Source organism: Cebus imitator, unplaced genomic scaffold (assembly GCF_001604975.1).
Source record: "Cebus imitator isolate Cc_AM_T3 unplaced genomic scaffold, Cebus_imitator-1.0 Scaffold134, whole genome shotgun sequence".
Lineage (NCBI taxonomy): Eukaryota > Metazoa > Chordata > Mammalia > Primates > Cebidae > Cebus > Cebus imitator.
Genome location: NW_016107449.1, coordinates 5,215,999 through 5,240,494, shown reverse-complemented (window position 1 = coordinate 5,240,494; position 24,496 = coordinate 5,215,999). Strand labels below are relative to the sequence as shown.

Below are 24,496 nucleotides of genomic sequence, written 5' to 3'. Positions count from 1 at the left end.
AGGCGTCAGTGTCCAAGGTTGTTGAGATGTTAGGAGAACACCTGCCATCAACACACTTACACTTGTAATAATGACAGCAGAGCCTCAGACTTCTGTCACACTCTATAATTTTCAAAGTGCCCTCGTGGACCTTGGCTCATTTGATGTCTTCTAGCTGCCGGCACATGACAACCTGTTGGCCAGCAGACACTAGGTTAGTGGTTCCCAGGAGTCTGACCTGGGCACCTGATGCCAAGTCTGAGCTTTCCCTGCATGCACCTCGCCAGAGCCAGGCCAGAGGCAGGCCTTGGTTTTTGTGGAGTGCCAGAGGCTGCAACTCTCAGCACCACCCTGGCCTTGTGGTGGAACTCTGCAGCATGTCCCCAGAGCCCTGAAGTCAGAAGAAAAGGGAATGCTAATTGAGTGTGTGAGTGAATTTCCCCCTTGTGCATGTGTGTGAGGGTGCACACATACACGCACGCCTAAGCAAATTATTCAGCATTAATTTTGCTAGATGGTACCTTCCGCTCATCTTTTGTGCTCCCTCCTGACCCTGCCCCCTGTATACCCAAGGACCATTGTCAAAAAAATTATCCCAAACTTGGAAATAGACCAGACAGATTATTTCAGTCTAGTGCTTGCACCTTTGATTGACTAGCCTGTTTTACTATTCTGTAGGAATGGCAATTAGCCTATAGATTTTTGTCTGTTAGGATGTAAAGAATTCCTGTCTGGAAAGAGCTAACCTCAAAGGTTATGGTTTATTGTCGTATAGGATGTGACCTATTTGATATCTAATCCGGCAATCTTATTCTTACCTTTTCCTAGTAAATCACTTGAAGTATCCAGTTCTTCAAAGAATCGTTTTTCTCTTCTTACTGGTTGCCACATTAATTGATGAGTTGCAGTTGAATAAACCTCGGATAGGTGTTTATTTTGTATTTGCATTAGGGTTATGATTTTACCTTTCTGAAAATTATAAATTAATACTCTTATTCATAAACATGTTTTCCTTTTATTTCTTTTCAAGCTGTCTCCTATGACAGTATAGAGTTGGGCTGTCCAATGTGGTAGCCACCAGCCTTATGTAACTAATGAGCACTTGAAATGTAGCTAGTCTGAATCGAGGTGTTCTATAAGTATGAAATATACCAGATTTCAAATACTTAGTAGAAAAAAAGAGTGTAAAATATCTCACTAATAATTTTTATAATGATTACTTGTTAAAATGATACTAGAATGTATTAGATTCAATATTCAATATTCAATATATTAGATTTTGAATATATTAGATTTGAATATATTAGATTAAATATTAAATATTCAAAATCAATTCACTTGTTTATCTTTGTTCTTTTTGACTGTGTCCCCTAGAAAATTTGAAATGACACTTGTGGCTTGCATCACTTTTCTGTTTGATGTCACCAGTGTAGAGCCTTAAGGCTTAACGTATTACCTATCCCAGGGTATTTGTAGCTGAAGTAATGATTTTTATCTTAAAGCTAAAATAAATCTTGAATTGTAATATTTCTGATGGAAGAGAGAATTTGAGAGACAAATCAAGCAAGTAATAAACCATGTGCTCCTAAGGCTAGTCCTACTCAGCATGTAAGACAGATGTTGAGTGAGATTATTGTGGGATTAAGTGAGTGAATAGCTCTCTCTTCCTTTCTCCACCATCATGGTGTGTGCTTTACTCTGTTTCTTGCCATGTCATCTCGCAAGACTCAGAACTAAGCGATTCCTGGCAAAGAAACAAAAGCAAAATCGTCCCATTCCCCAGTGGATTCGGATGAAAACTGGTAATAAAATCAGGTACAACTCCAAAAGGAGACATTAGAGAAGAACCAAGCTGAGTCTATAAGAAATTACACATGCGATGGCACACATATTTATACTGTCTGAAGGCCACAATCATGTTACCAAATCAAGCTGAAAAATGTCACTGCTATCTGGAGAAGTTTGAGCAGTTTCCTCTCTGGATCTGTTATGAAGGCATTAGGACAACCTACAGTGCTTCCATTACTCATGTTAAAAAAAAAAAAAAAAGCAGCTTTGGTTGCCTGGGTTCAGTAATAAATATATGAGACCTTTCACTTCTTAAAAAAAAAAAAAATGAGTGAATACATAGCAAGTGCTTAAAATCATGTTGTCGTCATAGTTATCTGGACTTTTGGTGTTTGCGTTGTTTGCCTTTTGGGAGTTTTCAAGCTCATGAATCAAAACATGGTTTTCCCCTTGCCCTTTTAGGCAATGTAACAATTCTTTCCGAGTGCTTCTGAGTCACGCACCATCCAACAGAAGTGGGGGTAAGGCACAGAGAAGTGTCTTTGCACTCCCAAAGCTGTCTAGAATACTACTCAAAAAAACAAGAAACCTAGGCAGCACCCTGCTGTGCTGATATAGGTGCTAGTAACATCCTCACCAGTCAACCAGGCAACATCTGCCTATTTCCAGAATTTGAAGATTTGTTCGTAAGCAGGGGTGCCAAGCTGAGTGGACTAATGTGTGGATGTTTGAACTACTGCTTATTATTTAGGCCACTTAAAACATCTGCAGAAGGATGACACAAAGCTCTTTTAAAACTTGGAAGATTTAACTGGAAATCCTGTTAGAATCTTGCTACTGTGAGTTTTCAGTTCCCAGGTTTTCTGGATCCCAAGAGTAATATTTGATTCTGACTCCGGGAATGTTGAACAAAACAAGCCAATGGATTCCAAACGTGGCATCTGCCTTCCATTTTTCAAATTCATAAGAGAATCTCTCCCTCCTGTCACATGAATAGAGCAGCAGCTGCTGACTCAAGAGCACCGGGAAAAGGATGATTGTCTTTCACTTGGCATAGACACCCCTGAGGACAAGACTACTGAGTTAATAATCGATTTCACTCCCCTGCAGGCTCTTCCCTGTCCACAGATCATTCGTGAGGGCAGGAGGAAGGGCGGGCACTCTGGACTCATTTACAGTCCCTGTTTTCTTGAATAATTCTGAGCTAGGAGGACAGAAGGCGGCAAACAGTCAGTGAGACAGCTGAAGTGATGCCTGGGTGTCGCTTCACTTAGATGTCAAATATCCTCCCTAAATGCCAGGCCGCTCTGTGTCTGTGGCTGCCCTGAAACCCTCCTCCCACCCCGCTCTGACCTAGCCTGAATGCTGACTCGGCCTGTAATCTGTGTTCTCTTTTCTTCTGCAGCCTCTGAATACATTGTTCATGCACCTCTTTGTGGCCGTGGATGAATATTCTGTTGGCTGTTGCAAAGAGATTCTTCGGTGAGTGGATGGGGCCCTGCAGTGGTGAACATGAAAGAGACAGTGTAGGTAGTTTGAAATATTTTTTATAAGACATAAAATTCTTTGGGGTGTTTAATTTGCTTGTAATTTGTGACTGTAGTAAAGTATTTACTTTGAACAGTAGTGATATTTCTGAAAGAAGGTAATTCCTGGAATCTGTTATCCGTTCTCCACACTGTTATCATTTGAGGCAAACAGGTAGTGCAGTAATTTAAAGAAATGGATTTGGGGTGAGGGGAGAAGGAGAAGAGTTAAGCATCACAAGCTTGGACATTTCTAAAAACTGCTTTTCTTAATCTTATCTTTAGAAATGTTTATTAACATGACAGACTTCAGAAGCATCCTGAATAATAGGATATGTGGAAAATGACCAGCAGGGCCACTGACTCATGGAAATGTTTCTTGGAGAGCCTCTGACAGCCTACACAGACATTTGGGGGTGGTGGCCTCTGCTTTCAAGTCACTTTGTAATGTCACACCAGACTGTCCAGATGCCAGGTCAAAGGTTAATATTAGCAGAAATCTGGTGTGCCATATGAATATGGCACCCTTTATTCTCTCTGCCTCCATGAGACAGATCGAAAAGGGGCCCTTTAGAACCCAAGGAAAAGTAGAGAAGAAAAAGAAATTGCCTTGAGGCTGTTCTTGCCATTGCCGTGGGGAGCAAAGGAGCCCATGTGGATTGAGGGACACGTCACCTTTTTAGCGACAGCATTTGTCTTCATAAGTGCCAGCTGATGGGATTGCTTTGTTATTAACACTGCCCCACCCTCTCTTTCCTCACCAGAACCGTGTATAAGGCAGTGCCAGAGCTGCACTTCATATTTCTCATCGTGCCATCCTACATGAGCCTAGGTAAGGCCCGCCCAACCACCTCTGGTCCCCAGTAGCAAACACTGAAAATTCACTCCCAGAATGGTGCTTTGGGGAATGAGAAATAAGAATGGTTTCCAGGTCCTCAATGTATTGTACACATATTTATTAGAACAATTAAAGCATAATTTAGAATGGAAACTGCATTTTGTTCTGACATCCCAAATTTATTTCTTGATCAAATTGGAACATGTTTCTTTATCTCTGTGATCTAGGCTCAACTCTCATAACCGTTTTTGACCAAGTAGGGAACATTCCGTGTCTGACATATGAGGAAGACTTCGCAGTGCATATATGCCACAGGCACAGCCACTACCCTCAGCTGCATGTTCGCAAAGCCAGGTACAGTTGGAGCCATGCCTTGTGTGACCTAAGCTTCACTGAGACAGTCACCTTCCAAGACTCTTGAAACTACCAATACTCAGTGACCAGAGCTTAGATCAAAAATTTTTACAATATCCATAAGCATTACTTCATTTGGGTATCTTTATAGTTCCCTTGAGGACATAATTTGCAGGACTATCTGATGATACTCATTTGGTTCTATGTGGCTATAACAGTATGCGTTTACTACTTAGGTGTTTCTGAAAACACACAATCCTAGGTCCCACACCAGTAAGATAACTTTCAAAGAAATCGAGCTTAAAAATGAACCTGCCTCTTCAGTTTTCCAGGTGAAACCCACCTATTTTCTGACATTCAGTAAGTGAGGATGCTGTTGACCCCAAAGAGGAATTTTCCAAGGTGAAGGTCTCTACCATCAGGTGCCCGAAGTCCAGCAGTCTTCAGGAGATGGCTGTGGCAGTGTTTTCCAAGGACGGCTGCCACACCACCTTCCACCCTGCAGCTCCTCTTTGATGTGACCTTGCCACTCCTCTCTTCAAGCCTTGGGGGCTGCATCCTCTCTTCCTGAAGCTGGGCAGATTGTGACTGCGTTGACCAGTAGACTGTGGCTAAAGGGATGCCCTGGGACTTGTGAGGCTGGGAAGCTTCTGCCTGGCTCTCTTGGGATGCTTGCTCTGGAGGAAGCCAGCCATATATATGTAAGAAGTCTGCAGGAGCCACATGTTCACATGGGGAGGGGTGGTTGACAACCCAGCTGGGTTCCCACTGACAGTCAGCTTCCACTGCCTGCTGTGTGAACAAGCTATTGTGGACGCCTGGCTCAGGAGAGCCTCATATATCAACAGCACAGCAGACATCTGATTGCAGCCACATGAAAGACTCCAAGTGAGGATGCATAGCCGAGCCCGGCCAGAGTTCTGCCTCACAAAACCATGAGCAACATAGAATGGCTGTTTAGAAATAAGGGTGCATTATGAAATTGTCTCACAGCGGTGGCTGCTTGGCTTATTGGTGAAGAATAAATTGTATCTTTTTGGACCAGCCATTGCTGTATTTGATGAATGCTGACTTTCTTTAGAAAAGTATTTTAAAAGTTTTAAAAACTTTATAAAAGTGAGAGCCTACGATTTACCAGGTATGTAGCAGTAGTGTGGCATCCTTGTTAAGGGTTTGCAGTGCCGACATCAGACAGATCTGGATTCTGATCTTGGCTCTCTCTTTGTTAACTTACAAAAGGAATGTGACCTCTGCAGGACTCTGTTCCCTCTGTCAGTGGGTGTAAGGTGTTGTCTGCAGCAGGGGATTGTGATGATTGTGAGCTAATGACCGTCAAGCACTTAGCGCACTTCCTGTCACGTAAGGGTCCAAGAAATACCAAGTATTATTATGACAGAGGCTTAGAGTTAAGTGGGGGGAGAGACTCACCTTCAGTTAACTATCATGTTGGTAGCTGAGAAGCGGGATGCACTGAGAGAAATGAAGACAGCTTCATTATAACCACCCCCTGATCCACCACAAAAACCCCTCTAAATGTCCATCCACCAGTAAATGTTGTTTACTCCTACAAGCTGTTTAGCTAAAAAATTTTTACAATATCCATAAGCATTACTTCATTTGGGTATCTTTATAGTTCCCCTTGAGGACATAATTTGCAGGACTATCTGATGATACTCATTTGGTTCTATGTGGCTATAACAGTATGCGTTTACTACTTAGGGGTTTCTGAAAATACATACAATGGATGCTACTCAGCAATTCAATGAAATGAACTGTTTGCATAACAGTAACATGAATCAGTCTCAGGTTTATGTTGAGTGAAGGCAGACTTAGAAACAAAAAGTGTATACAGTACTGCTGGTTACACTTTTGTGATGTACAAAATGAGTGAAAAGCATCCATAGAGATAGGAATTAGATACAGATAGAAACCAAGATCATGGAGATCATGACACAGGCTGGAATTCTAGCAGTGACAGGTCACAGAGATCCAAGTTGTTGACAAAAAGTCAAACTCTATAAAATGTTTGAAGAGATTTATTATGAGCCAAATATGAGTGACCAGTGCTTTGACACAGCCCCAGGAGGTCCTGAGAGCATGTGCCCAAAGTGGTTGGGCTACACCTTGGTTTTATACATTTTGGGGAGACATAAGCTATGAATCAGTACATGTAAGATATGCATTGGTTCAGTCTGGAAAGACAGTACAACTCAAAGCAGGGTGCAATGATTTTCTGATTGGCTGTTGATTGAAAGGGTTTATCTAAAGACCTGGAGTGAATATGAGGGAGTGTCTGGGTTAAGACAGGGGTTGTGGAGACCAGGGTTCACAGATGAGGCCTCCAGGTAGCAGGCTTTAGAGGAAATAGATGGTAAATATTTTTTTAGCAGACTTAAAAAGATGTTTGACTCTTAGTTAATACTTTCTTGGACCAGGAAAAAAGCCTGGAAAGGGAAGGGGATTCACCACAGAATGTGGAGTTTTCCTAGAAGAGACAGCTTTGCAGGACCATTTTAAAATATGTCAAATATATTTTGGGGTAAAATACTTCAGTTTATTTCAGTGCCTGGTGTCATGTTGGTGTCTTATTCCTATAAGGAGTCTGTTGTCTCATTCCTAAGATCTCTGTTTTCATGTTAATTCTGATTAGCTGTGCCTGAATTCGAAAGGGAAAAAGTATATAATGAGGCATGACTGACCACCCATTCTGAACTGGTATTTCAGGTTTACGTTAGAATGCCCTTGGCTGAGAGGAGGAGTCCATTCAATTGATTTGGCAGGGGTTAGAATTTTATTTTTGGTTTACATGGTGGGGAAAGGATCAGGTCAGGTGCGTAGATACAGAGAGACACATTAGAGAGTAGCACTTGGTCAGCTGGATGGAGGAGTTGAGGGATGAGAAGGAGTAAAGAGGGATTCAGGGTTTTCAAGTTTAGGAGGAATGGTGGTTTCATTAACTGAAAGTAGAAATAATAGATTTAAATGGATAGAAATAGAGGGAGAAGCCAGGTTTGAGATACACATTTGTGAGTTGTCAGTTTGTTGGTAAATGGGGAGATCATGAAAATGATGGAGATCGTCTTGCTGAGGGGCAGATTGTACAGTGAAAAAGTGCAGGACCAGGGCAGAACTTTGAAAGATGAAAAAGAGCTATAAATAATAAGAAAGAAAACTAGAAGAGAGGGAGAGGGATATAGAAGAAATTAAGACTCATAAAGTGGCAAAAGACGTGGGGAAATGAAATTATTTGATTAAAAGACAAGCCATTAGAATTGGCAATTTAAAAAGCCACCGATAGGATGAATGAAACTGATACTTCCAGCTAACTGAATCAGAAAAAAGACAATTTGCCAGTTTCAGGAATGAAAGAGGTGGTGTCACTATAGACCCTACAGGCATTAAAAGAGTGACATGGGGACATTACAAATAATTCAGTGTCAATAAATCCAACAATTTAAATAAAAATGGGCCTTGAAAAACACAAATTACCAAAACTCATTTTAGAAAAACAGAAAACTTGGAGGCTTCCATATCTATTAAAGAAAAATCAGGAGGACTTTGGGTGAGAGGGAGGGGGCCTCATGCCCAGACATTGGCCTCTCCCCCATCCACAGCCTGATTTGCTTTTTCTCTTGTTTTCGTGACTCTGAACTCTGCCTTCCTCAGGACCTGGTCTTCAGTTTTCTCTCAAGCTTATCCCTTTGGCTCCTCTGTGCCAACCTTGTCACTCAGAAACCAGTGCCCTACATCTGACCTCTTGTTTTGGGATGTGGTCTTACCCCTCTTGAAGGGCAGAGTTTAACAGTGGAGGTCAAATTGCAGTGAGCAGAATAAATGTGAGGTAAGGAAGTAAAGGCAAAGGAATAGTCACTGCTTTTTTTTTTTTTCCTTTTTGCTGGAGAGAGTCACTTCTCTTTAAAGAAGTTTTGTGCTGAAGGGAAGCAGAGGGAGGCCAGAAACTTGCCTGCTGCTGCTGAACATGATGCAAACAGTGTAACGCGATCCTGTTTTTCCTATCCGTGTGGAGTATTTTATTTGCATTCTGAGAGTGGGGCAGCATGTCTTTTAAGAAAGTCCAAGAAGCAGAGTAACTTCAGATACAGATTATCCACCTAATTTAGTTTGAGAGAAGAAAATTCCTCATAGAAAATGATCTTTCGTTACTTTCTTCTTATTAATAGCTAAATAATCCTCTCTTCATAAAACGCTTTTGATCATGATACAATACTAATGCAAGCCAAAGGCAGTCTGAAGAAAAGGAATTTTGTTTGTGAAATGACATTCTTTTTTTTTTTTTTGAGATAGAATCTCACTCTGTCACCAGGTGCCAGGCTGGAGTGCAGTGGTACATCTCGGCTCACTGCAACCTCCGCCTCCCAGGTTCAAGTAATTCTCCTGCCCCAGCCTCCCGAGTAGCCAGGACCACAGGCGCGTGCCACCACGCCTAGTGAATTTTTATATTTTTAGTAGAGATGGGGTTTCACCATGTTGGCCAGGATGGCCTTGATCTCTTGACCTCGTGATCTGCCCACCTCGGCCTCCCAAAATGCTGGGATTACAGGCGTGAGCCACCGCGCCTGGCCATGAAATGACATTTTTAATTGGTTCTCTCATGCCTTTCAAATTTTTATTCCTGATTTATGAAGTTTCTCTTGTTAGTGTCAGTGGAGGCAAAGAGACCCTCCTATCCTTCAGGAAATTATATTTTTTAAAGTGATATTACCTTCAAAGCATTTACAGGTAGCCAGTTTTTAAATTATAAGAATCTCCATAAATTAATTACATAGGATCTTATAAGTAGTGTAACAGTTTTTACACTTTTATCTTCATTTTAAAATCTCTCATTTTTTTATGCTATTTACTAAATTTTTGGGAGTTGGGTTTATTTAATAAAATGAATTCTAGTCTCAAGTCACAAAACTTAAAAGTAAAAATTACTTATTTCATTTTTCTATGTATGTAGCTACACACACAAATACAGTGGCATAAGTGCACTCTCTCTCTCGCGCTCTCTCTCTCTCTCTCTCTCTATATATATATATATCTCCATGATTATATGTCCTGTTAATTGTACTTTTCACTTAATCTAGCATCTTATCATCTGTCATCTTTACAGATCAATTTTATTCTTTTCTGATGACTGCCTTGTCCATGACTGCCTGACCATCATGTAGCTCTAATATAATTCATTTATCTATTGCTTATTTATGGAAATTCAAGTTATTTTCTCTAAAAAAATTACCACTTTTAAAATAAAAAATAATCCTATGGTAAACAGCATTGTACATATATCGTCTAGTACTCATATATAGTAATGTAGCATAGGTATCTAGATGTGGAATTTGGGGTAAGAAATACCCAGATGTTTGCAAATACTAAGGTTTAAAAATAGATGCCACCAAATTATTCAGCTTAAATATCATATCCATTTATGTTCCGACCAATAGAGTGCTGTTTCCTTACATCTTCATCAATGCTGGGGGTTTTCAGTTGTTAAAACTGTTCCCAATCTGTTCGGCCAAGATAATTGCATTTGTCTAAATATGTGTGAATTTGAGTGCTACTTTACAGGTCCCATTTTAGATGAATAAAATACTTGAATTTAAAGTAACTTCCAGTTAAGATATCACCCTGCTGGATATTAAACATGCGCCTACGAAGAAGACAATTCTAGACAATTTCAAAGGATTGGGCAGAGGATGGATATGTTAGTTACAACTGACAGTGGCAAATTCCTAAAAGTATTTTCTTAACTTTTAGTTGAGATACCTGATTTGTATCTTGGGAATTATCATTTGCTTGAGGTGTGTAGGGCTTAAATACTTTCAACTTAGTTATTCAGCAAGGCATTATTGTAATAGAAAATTTGCATATAAATCTAATACTGAAAATGACATTTATAGAAGCAGCCCATCCAAAAATTCCCTATTCCTTTCACTTTTTAGTAAGGTATTGTCTGTTAATGTACTCACTGACACCTGCTTGTCACTCAGGATGCAGGGTGCAGGAGAAAAGGTGTGGGATGTGCTCAGCCCGGGGCCTGGCTCCCAGTCAGCATTTGGTAACAGATGCTTATGGTTTAGTCTCCCTTTCTCCCTCCTTTCCTTCCCACTTTCCTTCTTTTCTTCCTTTTTTTCTCTTGAAAACTTAAGTGCTATGGACTGTGACCTTCAGTGGACAAGACTGATAAAACTTGAATAAAACCTGGATACCTTACCCTGATGTCTTGCGCATACAGCCCCTGATGGTATGCCCACAGAAAATCTGAAAGAAGTGAAACACAAGAGGAATGGTAGCAAAGAGATAACAGGGGGTACTTTGCAGTGAGGAAGGGATTTTATAAGAAGATAAATGGACAGTAGTGAATCCATGTGGAGATTGTGACAGTATGGCAGTCAGTGCCTTTGCCTGCAGAAGGTAGAGAGGCGTGGCACATTTTAGAAAGCCCTATATCCAGATGTTCAGATTAGAGTTTTGATACTTGCAGGCACAGAATTTCATGTGTCTGGAAAATGCAGTTGTGTAGACTATCTTCCCTCCTTAACGTTGGAAAAATGGAGACTTTTCAGAACGTTCATCGGGCGCGGCTGTGTGCCTCTTAGGCTGCCTCATTTCTTTAATTTCCCTCACATGTATTTTTTGACATCTGTTTCAATGATAGTTACTTGCACCGATAATTAATGGTGAAGAACACAATTCTTAAGACCCCAAACCAGTGAAGGGTTTGAGGATGTAATTATCCTTAGCCATTTAGCTAGTGACACATTCAAAACCAGTGAATTAACGCTGTAATCCCCTGTCCCGTTCCTTTGATTTACCCATGTGGAAAATTATGCTGTAATCTGCCTGTCTCCTTAGACACTAATTAATGAAGTTGCTGTTCTGTACTTTTCATACTATCTGAAATAAAGCATAGCTACTTCTGGACATACCTTTAAAATCTACAGTGGGCTTAATTAATCATCTGTGGTACATTCGAGATGTTCTCAGATTTAGAAACTATTGGCGTGCTCTTTCTGGGGGAGAACCTGTCTTTTTTCAAGTCCTCCTGGGGGCGGGAGGACACTTGGCCAAGGAAAGGATTATGTGCTTTCAAACAATGTGGTGAACTAATCGAAGTTTCCTTAGTGGAGTATCGCTTTTTTGTTCATAGCAATTGTTGATTAAATAGGCTCAACCTTGTTGCTTTTTAAAATAGATGAAAAATCACTGATTATCAGGGAAATGCAAATTAAACCACAATGAGATACTACCTTACTCCTGCAAGAATGACCATAATTTAAAAGTCTAAAAACAAGAAATGTTGGCATGGATGTGATGAAAATGAAGCACTTTTACACTGCTGGTGGGAATGTAAATTAGTACAACCACTATGGAAAACAGTATGGAAGACAAGATCCACTTAAGGAACTAAAAGCAGATCTGCCAGGCAATCCAGCAGTCTCACTACTGGGAACCTACCCAGAGGAAAATAAGTCATTATATGGAAAAGATACTTGCATACACATGTTTATAGCAGCACAATTTAGAATTGCAAGGATGTGGAACCAACCTAAGTGCCCACCAACTGATGAGTGGATAAAGAAAATGTGGTATATATACACCATGGAATACTACTCAGCCATAAAAAGTATGGTGTGGAGGTGATAAAGCAATCTCAGGATCTACATGTCACCCAGAGACCCACCAGAATGCAAGGGAGAGTTCTGTGTGGTCTGGGCGTCGTGGTATTCCTAGCAAGCCTGGCTAACCGACTGGCGGAAGGGCTGAGGGAGTTTGTCCTTACTTCTCCCCACCTTCCAGGAAGCCAGTAAAAAGGAACAAAATGATGTCTTTTGTAGCAATTTGGATGGAGCTGGAGGCCATTATTCTAAGTGAATTAACTTGGAAATGGAAAACCAAATCCCGTATGTTCTCACTTATAAGTGGGAACTAAGCTCTGAGGACACAAAGGCATACAGAGGGACTAGGGAGGGAGAGGTTGGGAAGGAGTGAGGAATAAAATCCAACATATTGGGTACAGTGTACACTGCTCAGGTGATGGGTGTACTAAAATCTCAGAATTCACTACTAAGAAACTCATCCATGTAACTAAAAACCACCTGTATTCCCAAAACTATTGAAATTAAAAAATAAAATAGAAGGAAAAAAGACATTCTTTAAGATTTAAGATTGGTGGTTTCTAATTATAAACTTTTAACGCTTAAGGCGATGGTTTTTATGAAGCATTTGATAGTCTCATATCATGCTTTTTAAGAAATCCACCTAAGGTTGACTTCTGAGCAATTGCTTGTGAATAAACGTCCTGATATTTGGTATGAATCTCCTAAAGCATTCCAAAAGAAGCAGTCAAGCAATTACAGATGTTCACCAATGATTCATGAGTCCTGGTCAGTGACCCAGCCAGCAGACCTTGGTTATTGATCTTGCTGGAGCCATACCATGCCAGGACGGATGTTTACATCAGATGTACTTTGAAAAGCACATGAAAAATTTGAGGTTAAAACCCGTGATAATTTTTAGAATCATGACATTTTCCAAGGACTAGAAGCTAAATGACTCCAAAACCCATTTTGAAGTTCTGCATTGGAATACTGTATGGAGTTCAGAAATGATAGATTTTATTTTATTAAAGAAGACCACTAGAGGTCACAAGAGATCTTGGAAAGAAAAAAGGTGCTTGGTTTTACATACCTGAAGTAAAAGAAAAATCTAGGTGCCAATCTTAGGTTCTCCTACCCCACGTTGAGATAATGTTCATGGTAAAAAAGTTGGTTTAACTAGAACACACTGCATTCTAGAGCACTACTATTAAATTAGATTTTCTATGACTTTTATTCTTTCTTCATTGGTTTCTTAAAATACACAACAGGTTTGAAGAAATATATTTATGCTATTTGAAATGACAACAGAATTCCTTTTACAACTGTACATTTTAAAGTCCAGCTAGTGCAATGCAAATCCTCTCTGGATATGGAAAATACCATCAGACAGGAAAGTCCTCAGAATCCTGCCAGCATTGTGGATGCGGAGATGGCCTGATGCTGCTGTCATTCCAGTCCTTAAGTGTGGACTTTCCATCTCTGCATTCGCAGTGGTTTCTGTGCTGGCAGGGAAGCGATGCACACCTCTCCAACTCGAGGGAAGCGGGCCTGCAGGTTTTCCTCGGACTGTATTCATGTAGCGCAGCAGCCAGGCCAGTCTCAGGATCTGCGTGTCACCTAGAGACCCAGCAGGCTGTGAGGGAGAGTCCTGTGTGGTCTGGGCATCATGGTGCTCCTAGCAAGCCCAGCTAACCAATGGGTGGAAGTGCCGCAGGAGTTTGTCTTCACTTCTCCCCACCTTCCAGGAAGCCAGTGAGAGAGCTATCAGTTCATTTCTAGCTGTGGATTTAGAGAACACCCATTCCCCAAGTAGGGTGTCCTGGAGAGGTGGTTGATTTTCTTAAGGTATAGCTCAACTCCATTTCACCTGGCACAGTTTTCACAGTCTGATGGAAATCTGGGAGATTGATAAGTCTTTATGAGGTGGACCTTTTGTTTCATCCAAAGAAGTTAAAATATTGTATAATTGATGACATTAACAAGCACATTGCTGCCCCCCTCCAAGCCACATTCTGAATGGAAGATATACAGCAACTTTGCTCTTCACTCAGAGAATTGTGCTATTTCCACAGCACTTTGTGTTGATCGATAAGCTTCGCATCATTATCACCACTGGAACGCTTTGTGGCATGTCAGTGCCAGGATACCTGGCACTGTGGTGCCAAATTCACAGTGGCTCTCCTTCCATCCTGACTCTGACAGGTGGTGCGCATTGCCTCAGAACACTCACGTTAAGATGTTTGACTACGTGAGTTGTTTTCCATAGCTGGGGTGTTTTGTTTCTGTGGGGCTGGACTTTGTCATATGCCATTTGAGACTATGTGAGGCTGATGTCATACTTTATCATTAGCACTCGGGCTGATGCAAGATCATAAATTATCAATTACCCCAAGGAATGCATTTGGCAGAACAAGTTCCTCTTTATTCATTTTGGGGAAGCGCTTAAGAGAGAGCCTCTTCAGAACTCCAAATTTTGGCTGTTTTTCTATTTTCCCCAGCAGAATTCATGTTGAGGTATGATTATGGATAACTCTGTTAATGGGCTCCTGAGGTTCATTTGCAGGCCTAGGGTTCTGGGTCTCTTCGGAACCTTTATTCCTGGTGTTTATAGCTGTAGAGTAATATTTTTGTGTCCATTATACAAATTAAAGCCTATGGTACACAGTTGATTATGTGTGATTGCTGTCTTCATTCACTTAAAATGATTAGGCTATTGAATTATTTTTCCATTATTTAAAATGTCAGTTAATAAATACTGATGCAACCTTGTATTTTTTGGCAAAATGTTTGAAAATGGATTTGTTGACTACTCTCTCCTAGAATTTTTTACAAATTATTTTTAGCTGATATCATCAAGGACTCTTTTTACAGAGAAAAGCCACCCACCTCCTATTAGCCACATCCTTTTGTCAGGTTAAGTGGGGAAGTGAGTTGTTCCTGGGAGGCAACAGAATGTTCTAGGCTTTTTCTGCCAAGGTTCTGAGGGCTCACTTAGAGAACAGGCACTTTCTGAGGGCTTACTGTGCCCCAGAGAGCAGGCTTCAGTGCGTCATTTGTATCTCACATTGTATCCTCACAGCTATTCTTGTCCCTATCTGTTTTGTACGTGAGAAAACCAAGGCTTAGCATTGAAGCGACTTTGCCAGTTTCGTAGTCAGTAGAGTCCGAAGGCTAAGTAAAAGGACTGTAATGCCACCAGCATGGGACCATAGGTTCAGACTTCCCAGATGCTGCCCCTTGGGCATAAAAATTGTGCCCCTCAGTGCTGTTGGTGTGAATGGGACCCTTAGCAAGGTCTCAGCACAAGGTAAAGGCCCAGTCTATGTTGGCCGCTGCTGTTGGGCTACATGCTACAGAAATGCTACAGAATTTCTTCTGTGTCCCTGAAGAGCATTTTCCCTGGTTGGGAAGATGCTACCTGCTGGCCATAAGAAATTAGCACCAGAACTGGACAATATATATCCAGTGATGGTCTTGCCATTGGGTTCCTGGGAACGGAGATTGGGAGAGAAGAGTCACTGGAGAGTGTAGGGTGGAGATGAGCATGGAGGATGCTGGAATTGGGAGTAGGCAAGGGGGTCAGAGCACTGGCTGAGAATAGAGGTGGGAAGGAGGGAAGATGGTGAAGTGTCCTTCTAGAGACAGTAAGTAAATTAACTTGTGTCATTATTGTTAGTAGGATAGAAAGATAGAGGCAAATAATGTTGTGCCAATTCCAGAAACAGTGGAGAGCTTGCAAAAGTGGAGTTTTTAAAAAAGTAATTTCAGCTTTTATTTTAGATTTAGGGGGTACACGTGCAGGGTGTTTTATTTAGAATGGGTATGACTGTACTGATGCTGCGGTCATTTTTCAAGCGATTTCAGCCCTGCAACAATTTACAAAAGGTAGGCCTTGAACACTCGTTCATCTGTTTCTGTGTGTGATCACTGAGCATTATCAGTGGTTTGTTACCTGAGTATATTGCATGATGCTGAGGTTTAAGGTACAATTGATCCCACCACCCAGGTACTGAGCATAGTACCCAACAGTTTTTCAAGCCATACCCTCCTCCTTCCCTCTCCTCCCTAGAAGACCCCATCTTTATGTTGCCATCTTTATGTCCATGAATGCCCATTGTGTAGCTCCTATTTATAAGTGAGAACCTGCAGCATTTGGTTTTCTATTTCTGCATTAATTCACTTAGGGTAATGACCTTCGGCTGCAACCATATTGCTGCGAAGGACATGATTTCATTATTTCTTATGGGTGCATGTAAAAGTTTTAAAGTAAGATGAGGAAATCAGGGTTTTAAGAAGATTGGTGATGGTGGATGGAATGACAGAGTTTCTCTGTACAGGAGTCAGTGGGAAGTGAGTGCAGTGATTCAAGCTTCTGTAGTAAGAAACTCATTCCACCCACTGACCGTTGAAGTTCTGCAGTTCTTTTTGGTTTTTCCTACCTAAGAAATATAATAACAGTAACATTGCACATAGCCTTATTTTAACATTTGCTATTTTTATGATAGATGCATGCGTAGTAACAGAGGGAGGTAAAGTACCCGAGGTCACAGCTGGGCAGAAACAGGATCCAGACCCAGGCAGCCTGGTTCCCCTGCTTAGGCGGTGACCATTATGCTGTATTATTGTTTTTCCTAATCTTTTTAAGAGCACCCTAAGACTTAATGCATTTATGATGGCACCTCAGTCCATAGGGCCACAGGTGACCACTGATAATGCTCAGTGATCACACGCAGAAATAGATGGACCAGTGTTCAAGGCCTACCTTTTGTAAATTATTGCAGGACTGAAATCGCTTGAAAAATGACTGCAGCATCATTAGTATTTGTTTCTGGCTCCCTGTTTTAGCCTCATCACTAGAAATTCCTGCTGATGCCCTTGCATGATGGAATAAGACTGTTTAGTGGTGATGAAATCAGAGCCAGGTTGATAGTATAAAAAAACAAAGATCTGGTTGCCCGGATAAGGACTCTTTGCTGTCTCTCCTTCCAGAGAATTTCAACAAGAGGTGTATTAGTCCATTCTCACACTGCTATAAGGACATACCTGAGACTGGGCTATTTATAAAGGAAAGAGGTTTAATTGACTCACAGTTCTGCAGCACTGGGGAGGCCTCAGGAAAGTTACAGTCATGGTAGAAGGGGAAGCAAGCATGTCCTTCTCCACAAGGCAGCAGGAAAGAAAAGAATGAGAGCCAAGTGAATGGGGAAGCCCCTTATAAAACCATAGCGTGAGGGAAACTGTCCCCATGATTCAATTACCTCCCAACAGGTTCCTCCCACGACACATGGGAATTATGGGAACTACGATTCAAGATGAGATTTGGGTGGGGACACAGCCAACAAATATCAAAAGGTTAACAAGAAGATTCAACCTGAGGAGTCATGGTGATTGTCCCTTCCACCCCAAGTTGTCATCTTCTGTGTGTTTTTTCTCCTCCGTGTACCATGGTCTGTTGGCTGGCTCTCTCCTTACCTCCGAAGTTTTATAGACCAGAGACCTGGTTTTTCAACTATGTAGTTCTTCCATCAAGATACTTACTGTTTCTAATGAAAAACCAGAATCATTTCAACAGTTATACCTGTGTCACCAGAGGCAAAGGTTTCATTTTGGGAACAGGGTGAAGATTTTCATCTAGAGTGCACGGGGTCATCCAGTTTAAAGCATTTGGACTGCAGGGGCAGGAGGAGTGGTGGCAGGGCTGGCTGGGTGATGACCTTGGGCCCCTAACCAAGGATTCCCTTCTCAACTCTTTTGCTTCCTGCTACAAATTTTCAAAAGAGGAGTCAAAATAAAGGAAGATTTTCAAAGTGCATTGTCAGCTTAGCAGAGTGTGAAGGCAGAGCTTAAGTCACTAGACCAGAGTCACATCACGGCTCTGCTGCCAACTATGTCTGTCATCTCAGGCAAAGCATTTCCTCATCTCCACGGGCCTTGCTGTCCTCCCTCAGTAAAGTGAAAATGGCAGTGCCACCCTCCTGGGATCACTTTGAGAAACACAGGAGCAGAGATCATCTGGATAAAGCCCTGAGCTTTATATATATACCGATCACTCAGTAGATGGAGCCGCCGTTAATGTCAAAGAGAACATACTGGAAGATAAAATGGGATGATGAAGATGGTAGCATAGTGAAGCTGGCAGGAGGAAATAGGCATTAGTAGCCAAAGCAGATATACTAGAAAAAAATAACGCAAAGCTGAAACATTTTCATAGAAAGAGTATCAGAAAAAAAAGTATAAAAACATCTCAGACAGGGACTCCATGTTTGGATCCCCTTCCATGAACACGCTCGTGGAAGCTGTTTTTCTCTATCCTGGATTTTCCCTCTAGGGTCCCCTTCCACACTCTCTAGTGGAAGCCTGTCTTCCCCTCCTAAACTCCGTCTCTCTCTCTGTTCCCTTCCACTCAGTGTGGAAGCTGCTTTTCTCTCCCAGATTCCATCTTTCTGGATTCTCTCACTCAGTTTGAGAGTTCGCTGTTTCTTTTTCTCTCCTTCTCCTGTTTTTTTTTTTGTTTGTTTGTTTCTCTCTCTCTAAATAAATCACTTTCTACAAAACAAAACAAAAATCTCAGACAAGTAAAAAAGAACACTAAAGTTACCCCAAAATGTGCTAAAAAGAACAAAGGCATGTTAAATCCTGCAGCCAAATGGAACACAGGAGCCAGCTTCTCCAAGCTATAGTAAATCTGGTTGTTGGCTCCCTGCCCCTCTGCCCATCCCTCCTCTGCCACCCCCCACTCCGTCCTCAACTAGTTGTCAAGGTCTCTGTAGAGGGTCCTGAGAATGGAAGTGGAGTGGATGTCCCCAGGAGGGTGAGCAGCACTCTACCACTTCACCAGCCTTCCCCCTCCATAGCAACTGCAGAGACATCTCAGGAATAAAGGGTGCCATGGGCCAGTGTTTGAGAAATGCGTAAACAAGGTAACCATTCTTTACTGTAGTACTTCTCAGAGTCTTTAATATGTAACTGTGAAACAAGAAGGGACTTAGAGTAGTTACTGTTTTTAGGCATTGGAGTTCTTTGGGCTGGGGGATGCTCAGAACAATATCATAGTGGTGTTCCTTAGAACACCCTTGGGAAGTACTGCCTCCAGCCTCTTGTCCTTTGGCCCATGACAGGTGCTTCCCTGCATCCCGCACCCACACTTGCCAACTGTGTTTCCTCTGCCTGCACTGTTTCACTTCCAGGTTTCAACATAGCTTCCCCCATTTCTCCTCATTCAGCTCTCAGTTCAGATGTCCCTCCTCACAGAGGTCCTCTCTGACCACTTGGCCCTCTCACTCTCTAGCCCAAAGCATGTACCACTATTTGCAATGTTTAGAATTGTCTAAATTGGTTACATCTTCGTTGTCCGTTACTCCTATTAAAAGGGACATTCAGGCCGGGCACGGTGGGTCACGCGTGTAATCCCAGCACTTTGGGAGGTTGAGGCAGATGGATCATGAAGTCAAGAAATCAAAACCATCCTGGACAATATGATGAAATCCTGTCTCTACTAAAAATACAAAAATTAGCTGGGCATGGTGGCGCACACCTGTAGTCCTAGCTACTCGGGAGGCTGAGGCAGGAGAATTGCTTGAACTCGGGAGGTGGAGGTTGCAGTGAGCTGAGATCGTGCCACCGCCCTCCAGCCTGGCGACAGAGCAAGACTCCGTCTCAAAAAAAAAAAAAGAAGGGAAGTTCATATCATGAGTGTGGCTGTAGCCCCAGCACTTAAACAGGGTCTGGCACATAGTTGGTGCCCTGTTGAAGGAAAAAAATGAATGAGCAAACACTGAACTTCAGCCTTTCTATTAAACAGGGTGGAAGACCACGACGATCTCATGCCAATATTCATGCGCTATGACACAATTCTGAAGGAAACTTACGGCGAATACTTCCTGGCTGAACTAATAGAGGCCCAAGACGAAGAGAATCATGCTGTTGTGTGTGAGGTAAGTGACTGATCCATGTGGGGACACACTTGGTGAGAGGAAGGAGGGAGGTGAATGGTGTTGCTCCTGTGTTGCTGGGCATCTTCCTGGCCACCCTGGCCCTTCCACTGCCCTTCCAGTTGGTGGGCCAGGCCAGCTTCCTCCCCTGGGTTACTGTCATCAGGCTGTCTTTTGTGAGGTCCTTCCAGATGCCCAGGGTGTTGTAGATTCTTGCCCTGTCCTTAGAGGGAATGGAAAAGACCCTCCAGGGGTACATAGTGGGGGATTTCTGAGGATCCCCAGATCTCAGACTTCAGAAGTCACAAACCAGCATTCTGCTGGCAGATGGATTTTGTTTGACTTGGAAAGGTATTTTTTTTAACTTTTTGTTTTGACATAGTTTCATACTTAAAGAAAGTTTATAACTACCTGGATTCCCCAGGTGTTAACATCATACCCCATTTGTTTTATCATTCTCTTGTTCATCTTTTCTATCTACACCCCTTCTCTCTTGCCTGCGTTCTTTCACTCTCATGTATATTCGGAACCATTTGAGAGTAAGTTGCACACATAATACCCCTTTACCTGTAAGTATTTCAATGTATATTTCCTAAAAACAAGGACACTCTCTTAGATAACTGCAATACAATGATCAAAGCCAAGTAATTACGATTCCTGTAATTGTAATTATTATTTTTTTGAAATGGAGTCTTGCTCTGTTGTCCAGGCTGGAGTGCAGTGGTGTGATCTTGGCTCAGTGCAACCTCCACCTCCCAGGTTCAATCGATTCTCCTGCCTCAGCCACCCGAGGAGCTGGGATTACAGGTGTGCGCCACCATGCCCAGCTAATTTTTGTATTTTTAGTAGAGATGGGGTTTCACCATGTTGGCCAGGCTGACCTCAAGTGAACTCCTGACCTTACAGGTGATCTGCCTGCCTTGGCCTCCCAAAGTGCTGGGATTACAGGCACGAGCCATTGTACCTAGCTAGTTCCTGCAATTCTTTTATCTAATCTACAGACCTTATTCAGATTTTACTGGCAGCTGCAGAAATGTCTTTTATGGCAGAAGTAATTCCAGGCCATTCATTGCATTCAGGTGCTCTTTTTCTTCAGCCTCTTTTCATCAGGAACAATTCTCTAGTTAGTCTTTATCTTCCATGACATTTCCACTTTTGAAGAGTACAGGTCAGTTATTTTATAGAACATCTCAATTTGGATTTGTGCAGTGTTTTCTCATTGATTTCATTCAAGTTATATGTGATTAAATTTTATTGAATTAGCAGCTAATGTAAAAATTATGAAAGTCTGTACAACAATTGGAATTTCTAGCTTTTCTAAAAAAATTAGAAAGCCCAGCCTCTTGGGCCCAAAACACAGCCCACACCCTCTAATTCCTGATTTATTTGTTAAAACTATAAGAGCTATTAAAGAATATTACTTTTCTTGAAATAATGAAAAGTTCTCTTATTTGGATAGCATGAGCAGTTTGAGGCTTTGTTCTACATCAGTGGTTCTCAAACTTGGCACATATGAAAATCACCTGGGAGGCTGTTAGACTGCCTATACCATTCCAGCGACCTGGATCCAGGATATGTACAAAGACCTCTAACAACAATAGAAAAATAATCCATATAAAATTTGGACAAATGATTTCAATAGACACTTCTCAAAAAAATGAATAAATAAAAGATACAAATGGCCAATAAGCACATGAAAAGACATTCAGCATCATTAGTCATAAAGGAAAGGCAAATCAAAACCACAGTAAGATACCACTTTACCTCCGCTAGGAGGGTTATAGCCAAAAAGCAAGATGATAGCAGATGTTGGCAAGGATGTGGAGAAATTGGAGCCCTCATTCATTGCTGGTAGGAATATAAAATGCTGTGATCATTTTGGAAAATAGCCTGGCATTTTCTCCAACAGTTAAAAATAACAGTGATCATTTGACCCAGCTATTCCATGCATAGAATTGAAAACACGTGTTCACACAAATACTTGTACACAAATGTTCATAGCAGCATTATTCATAATAGTCAAAAAGTGGAGACAGCCTAGATGTCTATATCTACTGATGAATGGATAAACAAGTTGTGGTATATCCATACAAGGGAATAGTACCAGGAAATAAAAGAGAATGAAGCACTGATACATGCTACAGCATGTCTGAACCTTGAAAACACAATGCTAAGGAAAAGAAGTCATAAAGACCACATATTGTATGATAGCATTTATATGAAAGGCTAGAATAGACAAGTCTGTAGAGATAGAAGGGAGATTAGTGGCTGGAGGGAAAGGGGAAAGAGAAGTGACTAATGTTGGGTATAGTCATTGGCTGTTGGGGAGATGAAAATGTTCTGGGATTAGATAGCGGTGATTGGTGTACAATTTTGCAAATATATTACAAACCACTGAATTGTGTACTTCCATTTTTTTAAATTTGAGACAGAGTCTCGCTCTGTTGCCCAGGCTGCAGTGCAGTGGTGCGATCTTGGCTGACTGCAACCTCTGCCTCCCAGGTTCAAGCAATTCTCGTGCCTCAGCCTCCCACGTAGCTGGGATTATAGGCTACTGTGCCACCACGCTGGCTAATTTTTGTATTTTTAGTAGAGTTGGGGTTTCGCTATGTTCACCACGCTAATCTTGAACTCCTGGCCTCAAGTGATCTGCCCGCCGCAGCTTCCCAAAGTGTTGGAATTACAGGTGTGAGCCACCACACCAGGCCTGAATTGTGTATTTCTTAAAGAGTTGTTTTTATGGTAGGTGAATTATGTCAATTTTTAAAATTCCTGTTGCAGGGGTACAGTCAGGCCAATTAAATCAATCTTTTGGGGGTGAGACACAATCCTTGTATTTTAAAAAAATTTTTAACAGACAGGGTCTCACTGTGTTGACCAGGCTGGTTCAAACTGCGATCCTCCTGCCTCAGCCTCCTAAAGTGCTGGGGTTACAGGCTTGAGCCACCATGCCTGTGGCTTAGATTACCTAAAAATTTCATCTTTTTTGATGAAATTTACAGACTTAGATTACCTAAAAATTTCATCTTTTTACCTCATATCTCTTAGGAATTTAATGGGCATATATTGTCTTTTTTCCTATGCCTTTTGGCTCAAGCAACATGTATATCAGTGTTGACTTTTTCTTTCTTAGATCTAGTTTTTAAAAAAACACCACATAACAATTCTCTGAAGAAAGGAAGGGATTAAATGATTTTTTTTCCCCTAATACTTTCTTGAAGATCGGGGGCTTTATCTATGAAAAAGTAATAGTTATTTGTAACCTGTGTGAAGCAGCAGCCAGCCTTAAAGTCGTCCATTCTTGCTAATGGTTAGAATAGTGAATACTAGTGTATTCGGACTGCTTTTAGTTTCTCTTAACCAAAATTACTAGATGATAGAATTCAAGAGCTTGTTACATGTTATTACTTGGTGTATCAATAATCATTTAAAAGTAAAGACTCTTTGGCCTGAAAAAAAAAAAATTCCAGACCTTAATCTGGATTTTTAAGAATCTCCCCAAATGATTCCAATGTGCAGTCCAGGTGGCGAAACACTCATCTACATGAGGATAAAACACATGATGAGAATGAGATGACTTGAGAGCAATGTGGGTATTAGAAGGTGAGAATTGGCCCTGAAAATTAGATTCTGAAGCACCACATTGAAAGGATTTTTATTTTATTTTTAAAATGTTCATTTTATTTTCTTATATTTAGGTTTTGGTGTGGTCTCTCAAAGACCCACTTTCACGTATTCTAGTTTAGCCATTGGCCCCAGGCTCCCAGGCTAGCCATAGAAGGGAGGGTTGGAAGCATTTGGGCCCAGCAGTGCCCTTTGGAAAGCTTATCTTTATACAACTAGACAGAAACTGCCGAGAAGTAACATGATTCATGCAGACTCCAATGAGGATTTGAATGACCAGACTTTACCCATCAGTTTAATCAGGGTCTTTGTTTTTCGAAAATTTTAATTATTTGGTTTCAAGGTTCTAGTTTTACTCTGAATCACTTAAGTCAGTGCTTTGTAGGGAAGCTGCAGTGACCTCTTCCCCCACGTTCTTTCTGTCTCTTGCCATATGTTTCACACTTTCAGTGTGTGTAAACATCAGAGCAAAGCCGCAGGCTGAAAACTACAGTTCCAGCCCTGCCAGGATCCTTTGGTGTCTCGAAAGAGGCAGAGGGCATCGAGCCCCATCTCCTTCCAGAGGCCATGCTGCCTCAGGCATCAGAGGCTTTGTGTTCTGTGGAGGGACGACCACAGACCTGGATCTTAAAATGGAAGGGCAGAAACAAGACTGTGCACCAGGATCTGGGAGGGGACCTCTAATCTGAAGTGAGCCATGTCTGATGTCTGAAGCCTTTTGGGGTTCAAGATCAATGCTGTTGCTACCGTTTTTCCTGCCTCCCTAGGGACCTTTTAGGCAACGGTGTGCTGGAGCCTGCTTGCTCTGGTTCTCAAGGGCTGACTGTTAAATCCTCAGGAACTCTGCAAACT

General features: G+C 41.6%; 1 protein-coding gene and 1 long non-coding RNA gene across 5 annotated transcripts in view; one reads left to right on the top strand and one right to left on the bottom strand.

Moving 5' to 3' along the window:
• The window catches only part of CFAP61 (cilia and flagella associated protein 61), a 302,253-nt gene that overhangs the window by 16,559 nt on the left and 261,198 nt on the right, over positions 1–24,496 (top strand). For all 4 annotated transcript variants that reach the window (XM_017541511.2, XM_017541510.2, XM_037743091.1 and 1 more), the window contains 4 exons: positions 3,173–3,249; positions 4,058–4,125; positions 4,359–4,485; positions 19,891–20,023. In XM_017541511.2, the coding sequence (XP_017397000.1) occupies positions 3,173–3,249; positions 4,058–4,125; positions 4,359–4,485; positions 19,891–20,023 (405 nt within the window). The remainder of the gene's footprint in view (positions 1–3,172; positions 3,250–4,057; positions 4,126–4,358; positions 4,486–19,890; positions 20,024–24,496) is intronic.
• Positions 23,279–24,496, bottom strand: part of LOC108313199 — a 6,897-nt gene continuing 5,679 nt past the window's right edge. The window contains exon 3 of the long non-coding RNA XR_001828971.2: positions 23,279–23,469. This is a non-coding gene — a long non-coding RNA (uncharacterized LOC108313199). The remainder of the gene's footprint in view (positions 23,470–24,496) is intronic.